At 36.1% G+C, this 15,171-nt stretch overlaps 1 protein-coding gene across 2 annotated transcripts in view; it reads left to right on the plus strand.

Annotated features, from left to right (window-relative positions):
• The window catches only part of LOC113228697 (alpha-tocopherol transfer protein-like), a 17,723-nt gene extending 2,573 nt beyond the window's left edge, over nucleotides 1-15,150 (plus strand). Inside the window, exons 1-7 of one of the 2 annotated variants that reach the window (XM_026462058.1) lie at nucleotides 3,009-3,335; nucleotides 3,581-3,774; nucleotides 5,641-5,800; nucleotides 6,900-6,961; nucleotides 10,405-10,598; nucleotides 14,015-14,219; nucleotides 14,680-15,150. In XM_026462058.1, the coding sequence (XP_026317843.1) occupies nucleotides 3,588-3,774; nucleotides 5,641-5,800; nucleotides 6,900-6,961; nucleotides 10,405-10,598; nucleotides 14,015-14,219; nucleotides 14,680-14,888 (1,017 nt within the window). In that variant the 5' untranslated portion in view covers nucleotides 3,009-3,335; nucleotides 3,581-3,587 and the 3' untranslated portion in view covers nucleotides 14,889-15,150. Of the gene's footprint in view, nucleotides 1-3,008; nucleotides 3,336-3,580; nucleotides 3,775-5,640; nucleotides 5,801-6,899; nucleotides 6,962-10,404; nucleotides 10,599-14,014; nucleotides 14,220-14,679 lie in introns of those variants that run through there. The other variant, XM_026462065.1, reaches the window with a different exon arrangement.
• The last annotated feature ends 21 nt before the right edge of the window (nucleotides 15,151-15,171 follow it).

The following is a 15,171-nucleotide window of genomic DNA, read 5'->3' on the forward strand; positions in this document are numbered from 1 at the left end:
GTTTCAGCTTTAAAACATACAACTATCATATATCTAAACAAGCCCTGTACCCCACCTGTGGGGTCGGGCTCGGCCTGCGGCGCGTGATCGGTTTCAGATTACGGGGAGTGCTTAGCTCTTCGGTGACACAGTGATTAGACTATGGGCGCTTGATGGGGAGGTTCCAGTTTCGGTCCCTGATTTGAGCCAATTTATGAAAAAACATTTTTAAGTTGGTTCTGGTCAGGGTATTCGGGGTATTGCCCTCAGAATTATTGTTACTCTGGTACTCATAGTACAGGACTCAAGCCCTAGTTTGAGAACAGAAATTTAGAGTGATTGTCTGGCATTTTTTCCCTAAATACTTCTCTTTTTGGCTTCGCTTCCAAGAAAAAAGAATCTAACAGAGAGACGGTCGAGATACAACACCGCTTTAAGTATCTATTTCCACTACATCGGGAAGTGTACCTTACATTTTGAACAATTGTGAAATCTTGTACTCGTAACAGTATCCGTATACTACCTACTTAAGGTGGCGAGCGGACGATTCGGGCTTCACCCTCCGCTAGACCTCGGCCTACAGCCTCGGCACTTATGACTTTAAAAATATTAACTTAACTCTTTAATGGCGGCCATATTGACAAATGGCAAAAAATAAATGTTGACTGCAAATTATTATTAAACACCCATAGAAGAGAACCCCCACATCCCGATTTTCAGTACAAGTAGAGCAAATTTTTATCAACCTCCAAAGAAGTTTGTAAGGCAGCCATATTGAAAAATGACTAAATGTAAATATTAACCGCAAATTATTATTAAACAGCCATAGATATCTCCACATTTTCAGCTGAATTAGAGCCAAAAAGTTTGTATGGCAGCCATATTGAAAAATGTCGAAAAATAAATTTTCACCACAAATTATTATTGAACACCCATAGAGACCCCCATATGCCGATTTTCAGTCGAATTAGAGCAAATTTTCGTCTGCCGCCAAAAAACACTTCTATGGGAGCCATATTGAAAAATAGTGATAAACTAATGTTGATCGCAAATTATTATCAAGCAGTCCTAGAGACCCCCACATGCCAATTTTCAAAGGGATCAGAACTATTTTTTCTGTATTGCCAACAAACGCTTGTATGGCGGCCATATTTGAAAATGGCGAAAAACCAATTTCGAGCACAAATTATTATCTGGCACTTCTAGAGGCCTCCACATGCCAATTTTCAGCCGAAACAGAGCGAGTCTCTTTCGGCAGCTATTTTTAATGAAAAAAAACGCTTAAATGGCAGCCATATTAAAAAATGACGAAAAAAACTTTTGACCCCAAATTATGATTAAGGACTCTTAAAGGCATCTCCCAATTTTCAGCCACATCGAAGCAAGTTTTTCATCGGCCGCCATTTTGTATTCGCCATCTTGGTTTTTTGCACAGGCAGTACTTATACCTATCTCTAATAGTTTCAGTGATAGAAGGCTTCGGAATTTGCATGGCGTATTCATCATATTGTTTATTTGCATTTCGAACATTTTTTGCTTTCTGCAAAATTGACCAAGGTGTATCTCATAAAAGTGCACAAATATCCCCCCATGTATTATAGTTTTTGCAGGCCGTTGATCACTCGCTTACATTTTCCACATTCAGGACTTCTCATATTTGGTTCTTTGCCTTGAAGCCTATCCACGTACAACGATATAAATATCATTTTTCCACCATATCTGGAAGTATGCGTTCTATTGTTCTAAGTGAGTCAGGATTTGTAGCTTTTGTATATATAATAATGACAAAATTACGGTGTACATAACATTTAAAATAAAACAGTTAATAAAATAAAATTATGTACGCTTGAATTGATTAATATGTAATTATTATTCTAAAGGTTTTTTACAAAAAAAGATTCTCATGTCGTGTACATCTCTAGGTCCTGGATTAATGGCCTAAATTGCTTTTACAGTGGGGAGTATAAAATGTTTTTATTATTTTGCACCTTGGATAAAAATCCACTAGTCAATCAAACCATAAAAATCCACCAGGGGGGACAACTGGTAGGGACTAGTGGAATAGGCCATTTTTTTACATGGGATATTTAGATCATAGTTTCCCAAAGTGATCCCTACTTCCAGTGGGTGCTGAAGAATTCTAGGGTAGGATCCTCGGAAACAATTGGGAGCGTTGATGCTGTCCAGGGCGTGCTCCCGCATTTGAAAAAAACTTGATTTGAATTATCTTAATAAACTACACTACATATACACATAATATTTTTCTTTGTGATTTTTTGTATTAGGTACTCGTAAGTTAATATGCAAAATACGTGGTTTCAATTATTTTTTGTGGTGGTGGGCGTTGAATTTTTTTTATCTTGCCTAAGTCGGCGGTGAACCAAAAGGTTTGGGAACCTATGATTTAGATTAACTGACTCGTATAAATCATTACGTTGGACAAAATGTATGATGAGTCCATTAATGAACTTGTGCAGAAAATAAAAGTGCAAAAAATCTTCGGTCAGGCAAAGTCACCACCATATTGATTTTATTTATTTTCTATGTTGGTACGTTTGTTCATAATGGTGGTCTATGTGGACACACTGGAGCAAAAAACCAAGTGTCTGGTTAAAGCTCGTGGTATGCTCTCAACACGTTGTGAGTGCACCGTATAAAATGGAGTCCATGTTATACTTGCATATTCGAAATGGTTGTATACAAGAGCATTGTAAAATATAATGAGTTTCTTTCGAGGAATTCAAACATCTGGGCCTCCTTAGTTTTCTTTAAATAAGTGCGTCATAATAAGTCATACTTCCATCTCATTCTTATTATACTATGGAAATATGACAAACATTTATATGTAAAACTTTAGACTGAAAACTCATACACAGAACTAGTGGGAAAGAAAATTCTCTGTAGTTCTGTGAAAAAAACTGCATATTTATCAACAGAACAAAGAGGACGAAAGTATCAGTAGTACTGTCAACAGAACTAATATGGCAAATGATGGACAGTGACGACGAGATCGACAACTGAGCATGTATACCTAAATATTACCTGTTCCCTCTCGCCTGGAGAAGGCCCAAATTATAGCACTCAGGGAATCAGGCTGCAGGCAGTAAATTCCAGTCCATAGTTCGCTGCCGTTCGCCATATAATTGTGAAAACGAAACGCTGCGTGCGTATCCTTGGAATATCCACAACATAGGGGTGGAACCACGGTGGAACCCCTGCCTACGTCTAGTCCCTCTATGATGGAAATGGGGAAGGCGAAATTAATTTAATTCCATCACACACTCTCCGTGTCGCACCCTGTAGGAAACCGACAAACAGGAGATTTTACGGCAGTTGTCGAGGCTCTGCAACTTCAGGTCTGTGACATCCGGCAGTGTTTCATTATTATAAAAATAGTTTAAAAGAATTCATAGAGCTGTTACGTCCACTTACATTTATTAAATGTCATGAGTAGGATATTTCAAAGGTCACAAATGGATTTTGCAATTCCCTGAGCGTACGGACGTACCTACAGTATAAATATTATATGCGTCTTGTTTTAAAGGAATTTACAAAACGGAGAGAAAGTGGTTTTTCGAAACAAATTATTTTTATCTTGCAGGTTCGAAATGGCGCGAAAGGAATTAATGGTTCGGTGCTTGACGGAGGCCGACGATTATAAATGCCCATTATCTGAGGAGACCCAGGGCATCGCTGAGGAAGAACTGCGTGAGACTAAAAGCGCGCGGTCTCAAGCTCTCTCGGCTATACGCAACTGGATGCAGCAGAATCCAAAATTTAAGGCCGTCAGGATGGGTAAGCTTCTAAATACTTTTGAACAGTTTTAAACATAATCATCCCGTTCAGCCATAATGTTATTCGTGTTCCAATATGAAGACCCTTTGCTTAGTCCTGAGTCATCTTCACCCTTTTGATAGATCATATTGAGAATTTTACAATACCAAGTCAATATTACTTGTCAACTCAAAACTTGTCCTATTGCACGACATCCATCAGCAAAACACCAAAAACATCCTTTTAAGGTTTATTTTATGTGCAGTATATTGTAAATGTACAGCATTTAATTAGGTTTAATACCACAAATTACAATAAATGTGTACAAACAATAAAAACAATTTGCGCGAACGAAAATGCGATTTAACTCATTGAATACACACACACACGCACGCGCACGCGCACGCGCTCGCGCATGCACAAACACTCATAGCCCCGCACTAGGGACACCCTGTATCGCGGGCGCCATGGACATACATAGAAGTAGACAACCGCAAATTACACCCAAACTCACGACAGAAATAAATGTAGGCCGTACAAATATTTCTCCCCGCCCGGGAATCGAACTCGGGACTTCTGTGTGGCAGTCCAGCATGGTAACCGTTCGGCCACGAAGGCAGTTAACAACAAACAACATATACGTACATATATTGATATTGATTTGAAGTGAAACAGTTGACGACACCCGTCCATTGTTTCGAACTCGGGCTAGCCAATCGGAGCGCAGTTGTCATAGTAATGATATGGCAGAATAGTTTTCAAACAAATTAAATGACATTTCGTCTCCATTTCTGGTTATATACTCGATTGCTTAAGGAAATATTTGCTCTACAGAACTTTGCGAAACCTGACCTAACGGAACCATAAAGTCATTTGCCAACATATTACACGACGATATTATCTTTAATACAATAAATACAGAATATTTTTGGGATATTCGGAGACGTACACACAGGTCAGTTGCTGGCGCTTCTATATTTCAGTACAAACGAAAGTTGATGTTTATAAGTGATGTATCACTGATGAGTTACCAGGAATGGATGGCCTTTATATCGACTTTATACTCAATGTTTGCCAATTACAATACAAGCCTAACAATATTCTTACGTCTTGAAGTTTTCAACCACAAAGATAAATAGAAGCAGTAGAGCTCCTTGTGAAAGGGAAGTACAGCCACTTTTCCTATTAGCATTACTGCGTTCCGGTTTTGAATCATAAGAGTGCTGGTGAAATTACATATACAAGCATAATTATGTCTCAGGGTGATAGGCGCAGTGACTAGTGTCCCTCAGATCTTTGCGATTTAAAGTTCTGATTGGTACTGCAACTGCTATCGCATAGTTTCCCGAAGTAGTCCCAGTGGGCGCTGAAGAGTCCTAGGGGTAGGGGCTTCGGAAGCAATTTATGGCGTTAACGCTGTCCAGGGGGTGCTACCGCATTTGAGAAATAACCTCAATTATCTATATAGACTGCACTACATAATATATATAATTTTTTTCCTTGTAATTTGTTGCGTTAATATAAAAAATACGAGTTTTCAATTACTTTTTGTTGTGGAGGGCGTTGAGTTTTATTTTATTGCATAAATGGACGGTGAACCGAAAAGTTTGGGAACCTAGGCTGTAGGTAAGAGTGTTGCTTAACACCAGGCGCACGACTTGTCCGTCCCTTCACTTGGTATCATAAAAAAGTACTATAATACCTGAGTCTATTATTTATGCATTGATGTCGATGCCACTATTGGACTAGGGCCGTAAACTTAGACATCATTTTTTTGCATCATAAAGTAAAAACCAGGACATCACTTCTATTTCTTGTATATGAAAAAAATTTTAAAATACACAACGTCTATGCTAGCACTATGGTATATTTATTACGTTGTTTCAGATGCAAATTTTTTATTGCGTTTCCTCCGCACTAAGAAATTCAGTGTGCCTATGGCACAGGAGGCGATGGAGAGATACGTTCTGCTTAGACAGTCTTGGGGGATAGCTTTCAACCAGCTCGACTATAAATTGCCAGTCATGATGGAACTTATCGACTTGGGGTAAAGTATTTTTCACCTCACTAGCCCGGAAAGGCCTTCTTTCTCATTAGAAATCTGCGCGCAAAAACGTTTTTTGTACACTAGCGTGGAAATGGTTATTGAAATTCGAACTTGACGATGGACTATGGTGCACCTAACTTTGTCTTTCGATGAAAAAATAAAAATAATGGCACGTTCAATTAAACGATCTGTCGTACATTACTTATTTATGTTACATAAATCCGTTGGTAAATTTTATTATTATTATTGTTGGCATTAAATTAACAATGATAACTTTTCTGTTTATTAAATTATTTTAATTCGTCGAAGACCTAAAATCATTTCAATAATAACTTAATCACACAAAATAAAAGTACAAGCAAGAATAAAAATTGATTAGATGTAAATTCAGAACGCAAGCGAAGAAAAACTTTTCCTTTTCCTAAAAAATGTTTTTTAGTTCAGATGTTTTTCTTTCGTCTACCATTTCCCTCGCTATAGTGAGGTGAAAAATTATGTGTTTCGCTCGGTAGCAAAGTTGTTTTGCGTCTCATGTCGTGAAACCCTCGCTACGCTCAGGAATCTATTCCTTCGCTTGCTCAGGTTTCAATACAAGCACTCGCGGCAAACAACAACTTTGCAGCCTTGCATAACAAATATATATTTTTTCCATACGAAATAGTAGCTGTCGCCTGTTTTCTTACACCAACGCTGAAATTCTCGTGTATGTTTCTTTCTTTTTTATTGATTTTAAATGGTACCTGTCTATTAGAACGGTTACACACGGCGGCTATTATCTGCGATGCAAACGCTAATGTCTACCTTTACACACGCGCGCGATCTTAAGCAGCGATGCAAGCGCGCTACTGCATCGATACAATCGCGTGTTTGTATCGATGTAGTCGCGCGTTTGCATCGCTGCTAAAAGTTGCCGTGTGTAACCACTCTTACAGTTCTACACTACGCACGTTCGCCGTGTGTAACTACTCTTACAGTTCTGCACTATCCACGTTACTGGATAATTCTGAAATTAAGGATCTGCCTGAGCCCTTCCTACTGTAAGAAGCATAATAGATAAGAGATAACTTAAACTTATTATAAATTATTCGTAATGTTTCAGGTACATTTTTGTGAGTCCATTCAAAGATAAGGGCGGCCGGCGAGTAATCATTTACAGGCCTGGTAGATACAATATCAATATTTTTTTAAACACCAGCTATCATTTACTTATATTTTATAATATTACACTATAAATATGCACATATGTGGTATTTTGTAAATAAGTAATTAGTATATACAGTGTGATTGATTATATACATACTATATTTAGCGTGCTGTTAGTTTCATATATCTGTACATAGGTATGCCGTTACAACTATATCAGCGCGTTGAGCTTTGCACTTACGACTTATGGACGCCGTCTTAGGTACCTACATTGACCTACAAAAAATTATCACAAACGGTATAATATAATAACAGGTTTATTTAGTAAAATACTAACAACCTCCCAGGTCTATAATACTGGCATCATGAACAACAACTTTTGTTCCAAAGATTTTTAATAATTCATCAGATTTAGTAGATTGTAATAATAATGCGCGGTGACAAAAGTAAGAACTAGCGTAAATACCAGTCCGATGCAAAGTGTAGGAGCGGGGGTGGGAGTCGTAAGGATGACGCTTGCACGTGTGAACTTACTACCAAATAATTGCAACTTTTTCATTGAAAAAAAAAACTTATCAGCTTTTTCCGATTTCCATGGGATTCCCTCATCAGATTCTGACTTCTTGTTGATAATGGGACTGTTACGGACTCCTTTTTTATTTTATAATATTTTTCTGGTTGTCATGGTGAAAGTGATTTGTTCATTACATGTATTGTGTCAAGTGAAAAGTCGACTTTTATTTGAGGAATATATCTTTTTCATTTGTGGTAGCCGAAACGAACCTGGAACAACATCGTCGGCATTAGGGACCAGCTCGAGAGTATACCCTTTCAAATAAAAAAAAAGAATCTTCAAATCGCTCAACAATTGACGGAGAAATCGGAAAACATACATACAGCCGAAAATATCGACTGTGAAATGGCAACCGGTACTATCTCAATTTTGACAACTTTGAAGATAAGGAAAATATCATTTATATAACAACTGGTTTATTAAATAAAAATACGTAATATACATACATATATGTGTAACAAAAATATTTAAAAACTACATATTTTTATTTAATAATCCAGATGCTATATAAATGATGCAAACATTTTTTTTTTCGTTGTCAACATTGAGATAGTACCGATAGTTCACAGTCGATATGTCAGATAGTACCTACAACAATAACTTATTTGGTAAAGTTATTGTTATTACTTATATGTTTTTTGAAGTCTTGGGACAAAAGTAGGTAGTTGTTTATCATGTTAGTAACATAGTACTGTGAGGTTGCTTGTATTTTACAAATGACCCTGTGGGTACCTGTACATTGTAATATCAATTGAATTGCCTTCGTCGTTCATATCTTACTTAGCGTCATTACAAATTTAAAACCTCGTTTTGGTCAATAAGTATTTACAAGAAGTTTTGTAAATATTTGAAAAGCATATTCAAAGATACAGAAACATTTCTTCCATAAATTTTAATCTCTTTGTTTATCCAAATAACAAAATAGAACAAAATTACTCTTAAAAATACTAGGAAAATTTTACAGAACAAAACATTTTTAGTTTTTCTATAATAGTTATGTTTAACATATAGGAGATATTAAATTTGCAACGAGGTTAGGTATATTTGGCAGGTATTAAAATAACTTGGTATTTTTTATCAGCTTTTTTCATAATTTATATATAGTAAAAGCTATTTATGAGAAAACAATCTTAAGTCCTAATCTATGATTGACCGTGGGACCTGTAAAAGGCCCGAAACATTTGCATGTATGACAAAACAAATATATATTTAGATCCAAAAAAAAAATAGTTATTTCATTAAAATCGCGAAAGCTTAAGAACTCAATAGTTATTTATTTAGTTATACTTACATATATATTTGTATTATTTATTTACTAATTATTATACAGGTTGTAATTGTTAAGTGTGTCCAGGCGATTATTCCGTAAATATAAAAGATATCAAAAATCTTTAATCTAATATCGAATATTAAACTAAATTAATATCGAAAGTACGTTACCTAATGAGTAAAACGACATCAATAACTTTTTCAAAATAAAACTAGTACCTAATTGAATATACGTATAATAATTAAATCATAATAAATATAATAAATCCTCCATCGCTGCTTTATATACATATTAATATAATAAATCCTATATGCATAGTAGTCGTTTTACTCATAAGGTGACGTACTTTCGATATCAGTTTAAAGGATTTTGATATCTCTTATATTTACGGAATACTCACCTGGGCACCCTTAACGATTAGACCATGTATATACAATTCACATTCACAGTCCGCTATGGACGACGCACATAAGAGGCTTTTATCAAAGTCAAGCGCTACAGTTTCTTTTCTTTTGCTTTATTTTATTGCTTGAACTAAAAATACTTGGCACAAATACACTTATGGTAGTGGTGGGACTTAAATTGAAAATCGACTTCCCGTATATCGAAGGGTCTAAGGCATAAACCCAAATTTTCTATAAACTGAGTTAACTAACCATAGTCAATGTAACTAACTTTTTATAATATACTTTCTTACCTTTTAATAAAAATAGTTAACTATAATATAAATTTAAAATATTACATTGGTTTGCGCAATATTATTAAAATGTCAAGGATTAAAGGCAAATTAAAACATCAAAGATAAAAGAATAATATTTAATAAACTAGTCACATCGCTAGTAACCAAATTTATCGTTATCACTCTCAGTGTACAAGAAACTCTTGTACCTACACTGTAATAATGTTTGGTAGGTACTCAGCCACGTACTAGTATTAGAGCATTTTTAAATTTTACCTAAGTACTCAACTTTTTTAAATTTATGCGAATATAAAAATATGTGATTTTAACACATTTAGTTCCAATTGCGATATGTTATTTATTCAAAGCGTTTCACGAAAATTCACGCACGAGCTGGATTTTACCGCGGATCCCTCGATATGTTGTATAAAGGCGCTTTTCCACGGCCCGTGGCTCGTTTCGCACAAACGCGTGGCGGCCTGTTCGGATCCGTGACTGGTCGGTAACTTATGCTGTCGGTATGCTCTCGATACAAACCCGAATACGTGTCGCAACAGGCGTCGGGCCGAGGCCACCCGGACTCGTCCGTTTCGTGAGCTCACTCGTACAAATCAGCGCGTTTGACATCACGGGCCATGGGAACGCACCCTTAGAAACCAAACTCTAAAATTATATGAGAATTTTCAAAATATTAATTTTACATGACATCGTTGTTGTCTCGATTATTTACCAAGTAAATATACCTAGATTATGAAAACCTGATGCTGTGAGGAGACAACTTCTTAGACCGACCTAACCTACACATATATAATGTAGGTATAAGTGTGCTATTTTTCCGTACAGCTCATTTTCATCAGTCGGCTTCTAATAACAGCACATAACTTTAAAAAAAATTAAATCTTAAGCAAACTTGTAATTAGGCTGTGTAACGTTTACAGGCGTTTTTGATCCCTACAAGTATACAAATCAAGACATGTGCCGTGTTATGGGAATCTGCTACGAGACCCTAATGGAGGACGAGGAGTCGCAGGTCCGTGGCCTTGTCCACTTTGCTGACGGGTCGGGAGTCAGTTTTCCTCATCTCACGCTGTTCACACCTAAAGAGGCCGTCCGCATTGTTAAAAATGGCGAGGTAACTTTAACGCCACATATTGCTTTAGGCAAACAGATACATGTATGTACAGTGTAGGAAGACCCTAATAAGCGTCATTTACTTTATTTACGTACCATTCATAACATCATATGTTGCAAGACGTACCTATTCCTTCTAAATAATGCAGTCGTAGGTGTAATGTGTTATTACACATCTGCAAAATGACATCTTTTAGGAGAGATTCTTTGAACGAAAATTAGTCGCTAACTTTTACTTCTATAATGCTCTAACGGAAGAGTTAAGAAATTAAATAAAATATACATAATTTGTTTCATTTACTTGGTCTTATGGCGTTTATGTGATAAAAGCTTTTTTGACCTATGATCACATGTGGCTTTATTAAACTAAGTGTATGGAAGTTGGCGTGACTGATGACTGACAAAGTCAAAGTCAAAGATTATTTATTCCATAGGTAAAATAAATTTACACTTGAAATCGTCACATTTAAGCTACTGCTCGTTCACTACGCTGACCTCCCTGAGAAGAACGAGCAAGAAACTCTAGGGATTGCTCTTTTCAAATAAACTTAAATGCTATGGAATACACTTTGAATAAAAAAAAATTGTGTGGATTCTGGAGCCATGTCGTCTTTCCATACATCTTTATCTAACACGAAGTCTTCAATTTTGTAATATGATTTTTCGATCAAAATATTTTTAATGTAGTTTTTAAACTTAGGAAATGATAAACTTAATATATGCTCCGGAATCTTATTGTAAAAACGTATACAGTTCCCCATAAAAGAGTTGTTTAAGTACCTTGGTTAAACGAAATCGTGGTACCATGAGTTTAGACTTAGCTCTAAGGTTAATATTATGGATATCTTCTTTCTTATTGAAATTATGTATATTTTACGAGCATATAAAATATTTGAGTATATGTACTGTGATGCCACAGTCATGATACCAGTCTCCTTAAACTTTTCTCTGAGAGAAACCCGAGAGCCTAGACGGTACACAGAACGAATCGCTCATTTTTGCAATACAAATATGGTTTGAATATCTGCCGCTTTACCCCACATGAGAATCCCGTAGGACATTATACTATGGAAGTAAACTAGTCTAGCAGTACTAACATCGGTACGCTCACGTATTCTGCGGACTGCGTATGCAGCGGAGCTTAACCTGCTGGCCAGGGAAGATATATGTGGAAACCATTGAAATTTACTATCTAAGGTCACTCCCAAGAAGACTGCTTTATTAACAAAGTCTAACTTTTCTCCATTTATTTCTATGCTTGGACTAGTCGATTTTACGTTAGGTAATTCAAATTTAACAAATTTTGTCTTCTTGGCATTAAGCAATAAATTATTAGCATTAAACCAATAAATTACCTTAGAGAGGGTATCATTAATATGGTCATAGTTAATGTCATGTCTGTCTGTTTTAAAAATCAAGGATGTGTCATCAGCAAACAACACTATTTCGCAATGGTCCTTAACAAAGAATGGCAGATCATTAATATAAATCAGAAGTAAGAAAGGCCCAAGTATTGAGCCCTGTGGAATGCCCATTTTTACCGGAGAACCCAAAGAAGTCACACCATTTATGTCTACTTTCTGAATTCTACCGTTGAGATATGACGAGACAAGTTTCGACGCCTTGCCATTAACATCGTAATGTTCCAGCTTCCTAATAAGAGTAATATGATCAACGCAATTAAATGCCTTTGAGAGGTCACAGAAAATACCAATAGCGTTCTGGGACCTTTCCCAGGCATCATAGATATGTTTTAGTAACGCTACCCCCGCATCGCTAGTCGATCTACCACTAGTAAACCCGTATTGTTCACTATGAAAAATATGATTCCTACCGAAATAGGACAGTAATTGAGTCAGCATAACCTTTTCGAATATTTTACTTAAAGCTGGCAAAATTGAAATGGGCCTATAGTTGCTAGGATCAACTTTCCTACCGCTTTTGAATAAGGGAATAACCTTGCTGTATTTCATTAAATCGGGAAAAACACCTTCGTCAATGCACCTATTGAAAGCTACAGCTAAATGTGGGGAAATAAGATCAATAACTGAGTCTATAACTTTAGTTGATATGCCCCAGAGATCTTCAGTTTTTTTAACATGTATTGATTTAAAAGCTTTTATGATATCTTGTGGATTAACATGACGGAAATTAAATAAACTACCACAAACGTTAACATTTTCCTTTAGGAGATCAATAGCAAGTGAAGGGGAGGAATTTCATGATTCTGTAGTGTTCACAACAATTTCCGAAAAGAACGATTCAAAAGCTTGGGCTACTTTATCTTTTATAAGTTTACTGTCTAGTTCTAAAACTATATCTCTATCGTGTTGTTTAACCCTGCCTGACTCTTTGTTTATTATGCTCCAAGTAGTTTTAGATTTATTTATCGATTGTCTAATTTTGTCGCTGTGAAACTTAACCTTAGCAGCTACACATATTTTTTTAAATATTTTTGAATAAATTCTAACATATTCTATAAAACTGGAATTAGTATTATAAGTTTTCATAGCACATAGCTCATACAAACGAGACCTACTCTTATGAATACCTACTGTTTCCCAGTCGTTGAATTTAGTCTCTCTATGGAAAGTTAATGTTTTCGATTTAAATATATTATCAAATTCATTTTTAATTAAACCAAATATCGTGCTATATAAAGTATTTGGAACCTCCGGTATATGGGGTAGGGAATTTAAACTATTGCCGATATTATTTTGAAATCTAGGTAATGATTCGTTCTGTGGTAATCGGTCTGCAAAGAAATTGGTCTACCTTCTTGCTCATTTTACAATTAAAAGAAGCCAATTGGCCACTATGGTCTGATCTTAAGCAATTTATTATTGATTTAGACACTGTGTCTGTGTTACAAAAGATGTTATCAATACAAGTAGAAGAGGAGGCAGTGATGCGAGTTGGTTCTAAGAAAAGATTAATCAAGTTAAAACTTTTAAATAAATTAATGAGTCTTACAGAAGTAGAACAGTTTTCCAACAGGTTTACATTGAAATCTCCACATATTACTACGTTTTTTTTGGTTGGAAAAATCCGCTTTAAACTGTCTTCCATAATTAATTCAAACTCGTTAAAATTAGCAGATGGGGGCCTGTATACACATAAGACGACAAACTGATCCAATTCCACACATGAAATCTCAATAGTTCGTTCAGTAGAAAGATCTGTGATATCCTTACAATATAGTACATATATAAATATGACGGTGCTTAACTTGGTAGAATATTTTATTAATCTTTATTTATGAAGGGGCTTTGATCGTTATTGAACATGTCAGCTCCGTTAGAAAAACGGTACATAAACACTTAATAAAATCCAGACAGATAAATCAATATACTACCTAACTAAACATGTATAGTTAAGGAACTTACGTACCTTATTGTATGTATAATTTGTTTCTAGCGAACCATTCCCATGAGACATAAAGAAATCTACGGAGTAAATGTCCACCCCACTATAAAATTCGCGTTAGACTTTGGTATGGCACTGATTTCGGAGAAAATTAGGAAACGAGTGCGTCTTTACACCTCTCCGACCGAAGTAGAAATCGACAAATCATTACTCCCACAAGAGTATGGTGGTGTAATGCCAATGAGGGAGATGATTGGTAAGTGCAATCCTCTAATGAAAATTTTTAATTTACGTTTTAATCTTCTGAATCACATAAGGCTGACAAATTAGTAGCAGTTAGCTCCTTGTGACTGAGTTCGTCCAAGGAAGTACTGCCACCTTACCTATTTCTGCCGCCAAGCAGTAAGCATTACTGCGTTCCAGTTTAAAGGGTGCTGGTGAAATTACAGGCACATGGGACTTGTCAACTTATGTCTCAGGGTGACGGGCGCAGTGCCGCCAAGATCTTTGCGATTTAAAGCTCCGAGTGGCACTGCAACTGCTATGGACAGGCGTGTAACTTACTATCAGGCGCCCAACTTGTCCGTCCCGTCACTTGATATTATAAAAAAATGTTACTAATCATTTCATCAGTGAAAAAAAACCAGTTGATTAAACAACATAAGTTGTTATGTTAATATTCGTCAATTTGTTTATCTGGCTATGTTATATTTCAGAATTATGGAAAGAAGAGCTAGCGATGAAGCGCGACATTTTGTTATTGGGCGACAAAATGGCGGTCCGATTGGAAATGTACAGTGAAGCCGCGCGAGAAGGCGCCATTTCAGTTCTACGCGCTGGTGCCAATACGTGCGCGGGCACCGACGCCGTCGGCGACGCCATGCGTGGACTGACGGGCAATTTCAGAAAACTCGAAGTTGATTGACTAAAAACTCGAAAATGCAAGCGTGTAAATTAGACTAAACACCATGTTAAGTAATCTTCCATTTTAAATTTAGACTGAAAAGTAGTATTAGGTAAACGCGTTAAAAACGTCGACTAAGTATTATAGTATATTTAATTTCTGTATTATACTTTCGGTGATTGTTCTTACTCATAATCATTTACCACGTGTAATGTTATTCTAATTCTGTAGTATTTAAGTTGGTGTAATTAACGATTGCGCATTTTTTGCGGTGGTAATAAAAACGGAATTAATTTCATTCAGG

The sequence above is a fragment of the Hyposmocoma kahamanoa genome, unplaced genomic scaffold, assembly GCF_003589595.1.
Source record: "Hyposmocoma kahamanoa isolate Upper Pololo Valley unplaced genomic scaffold, ASM358959v1 100021, whole genome shotgun sequence".
In the NCBI taxonomy this organism is placed as follows: Eukaryota; Metazoa; Arthropoda; class Insecta; order Lepidoptera; family Cosmopterigidae; genus Hyposmocoma; species Hyposmocoma kahamanoa.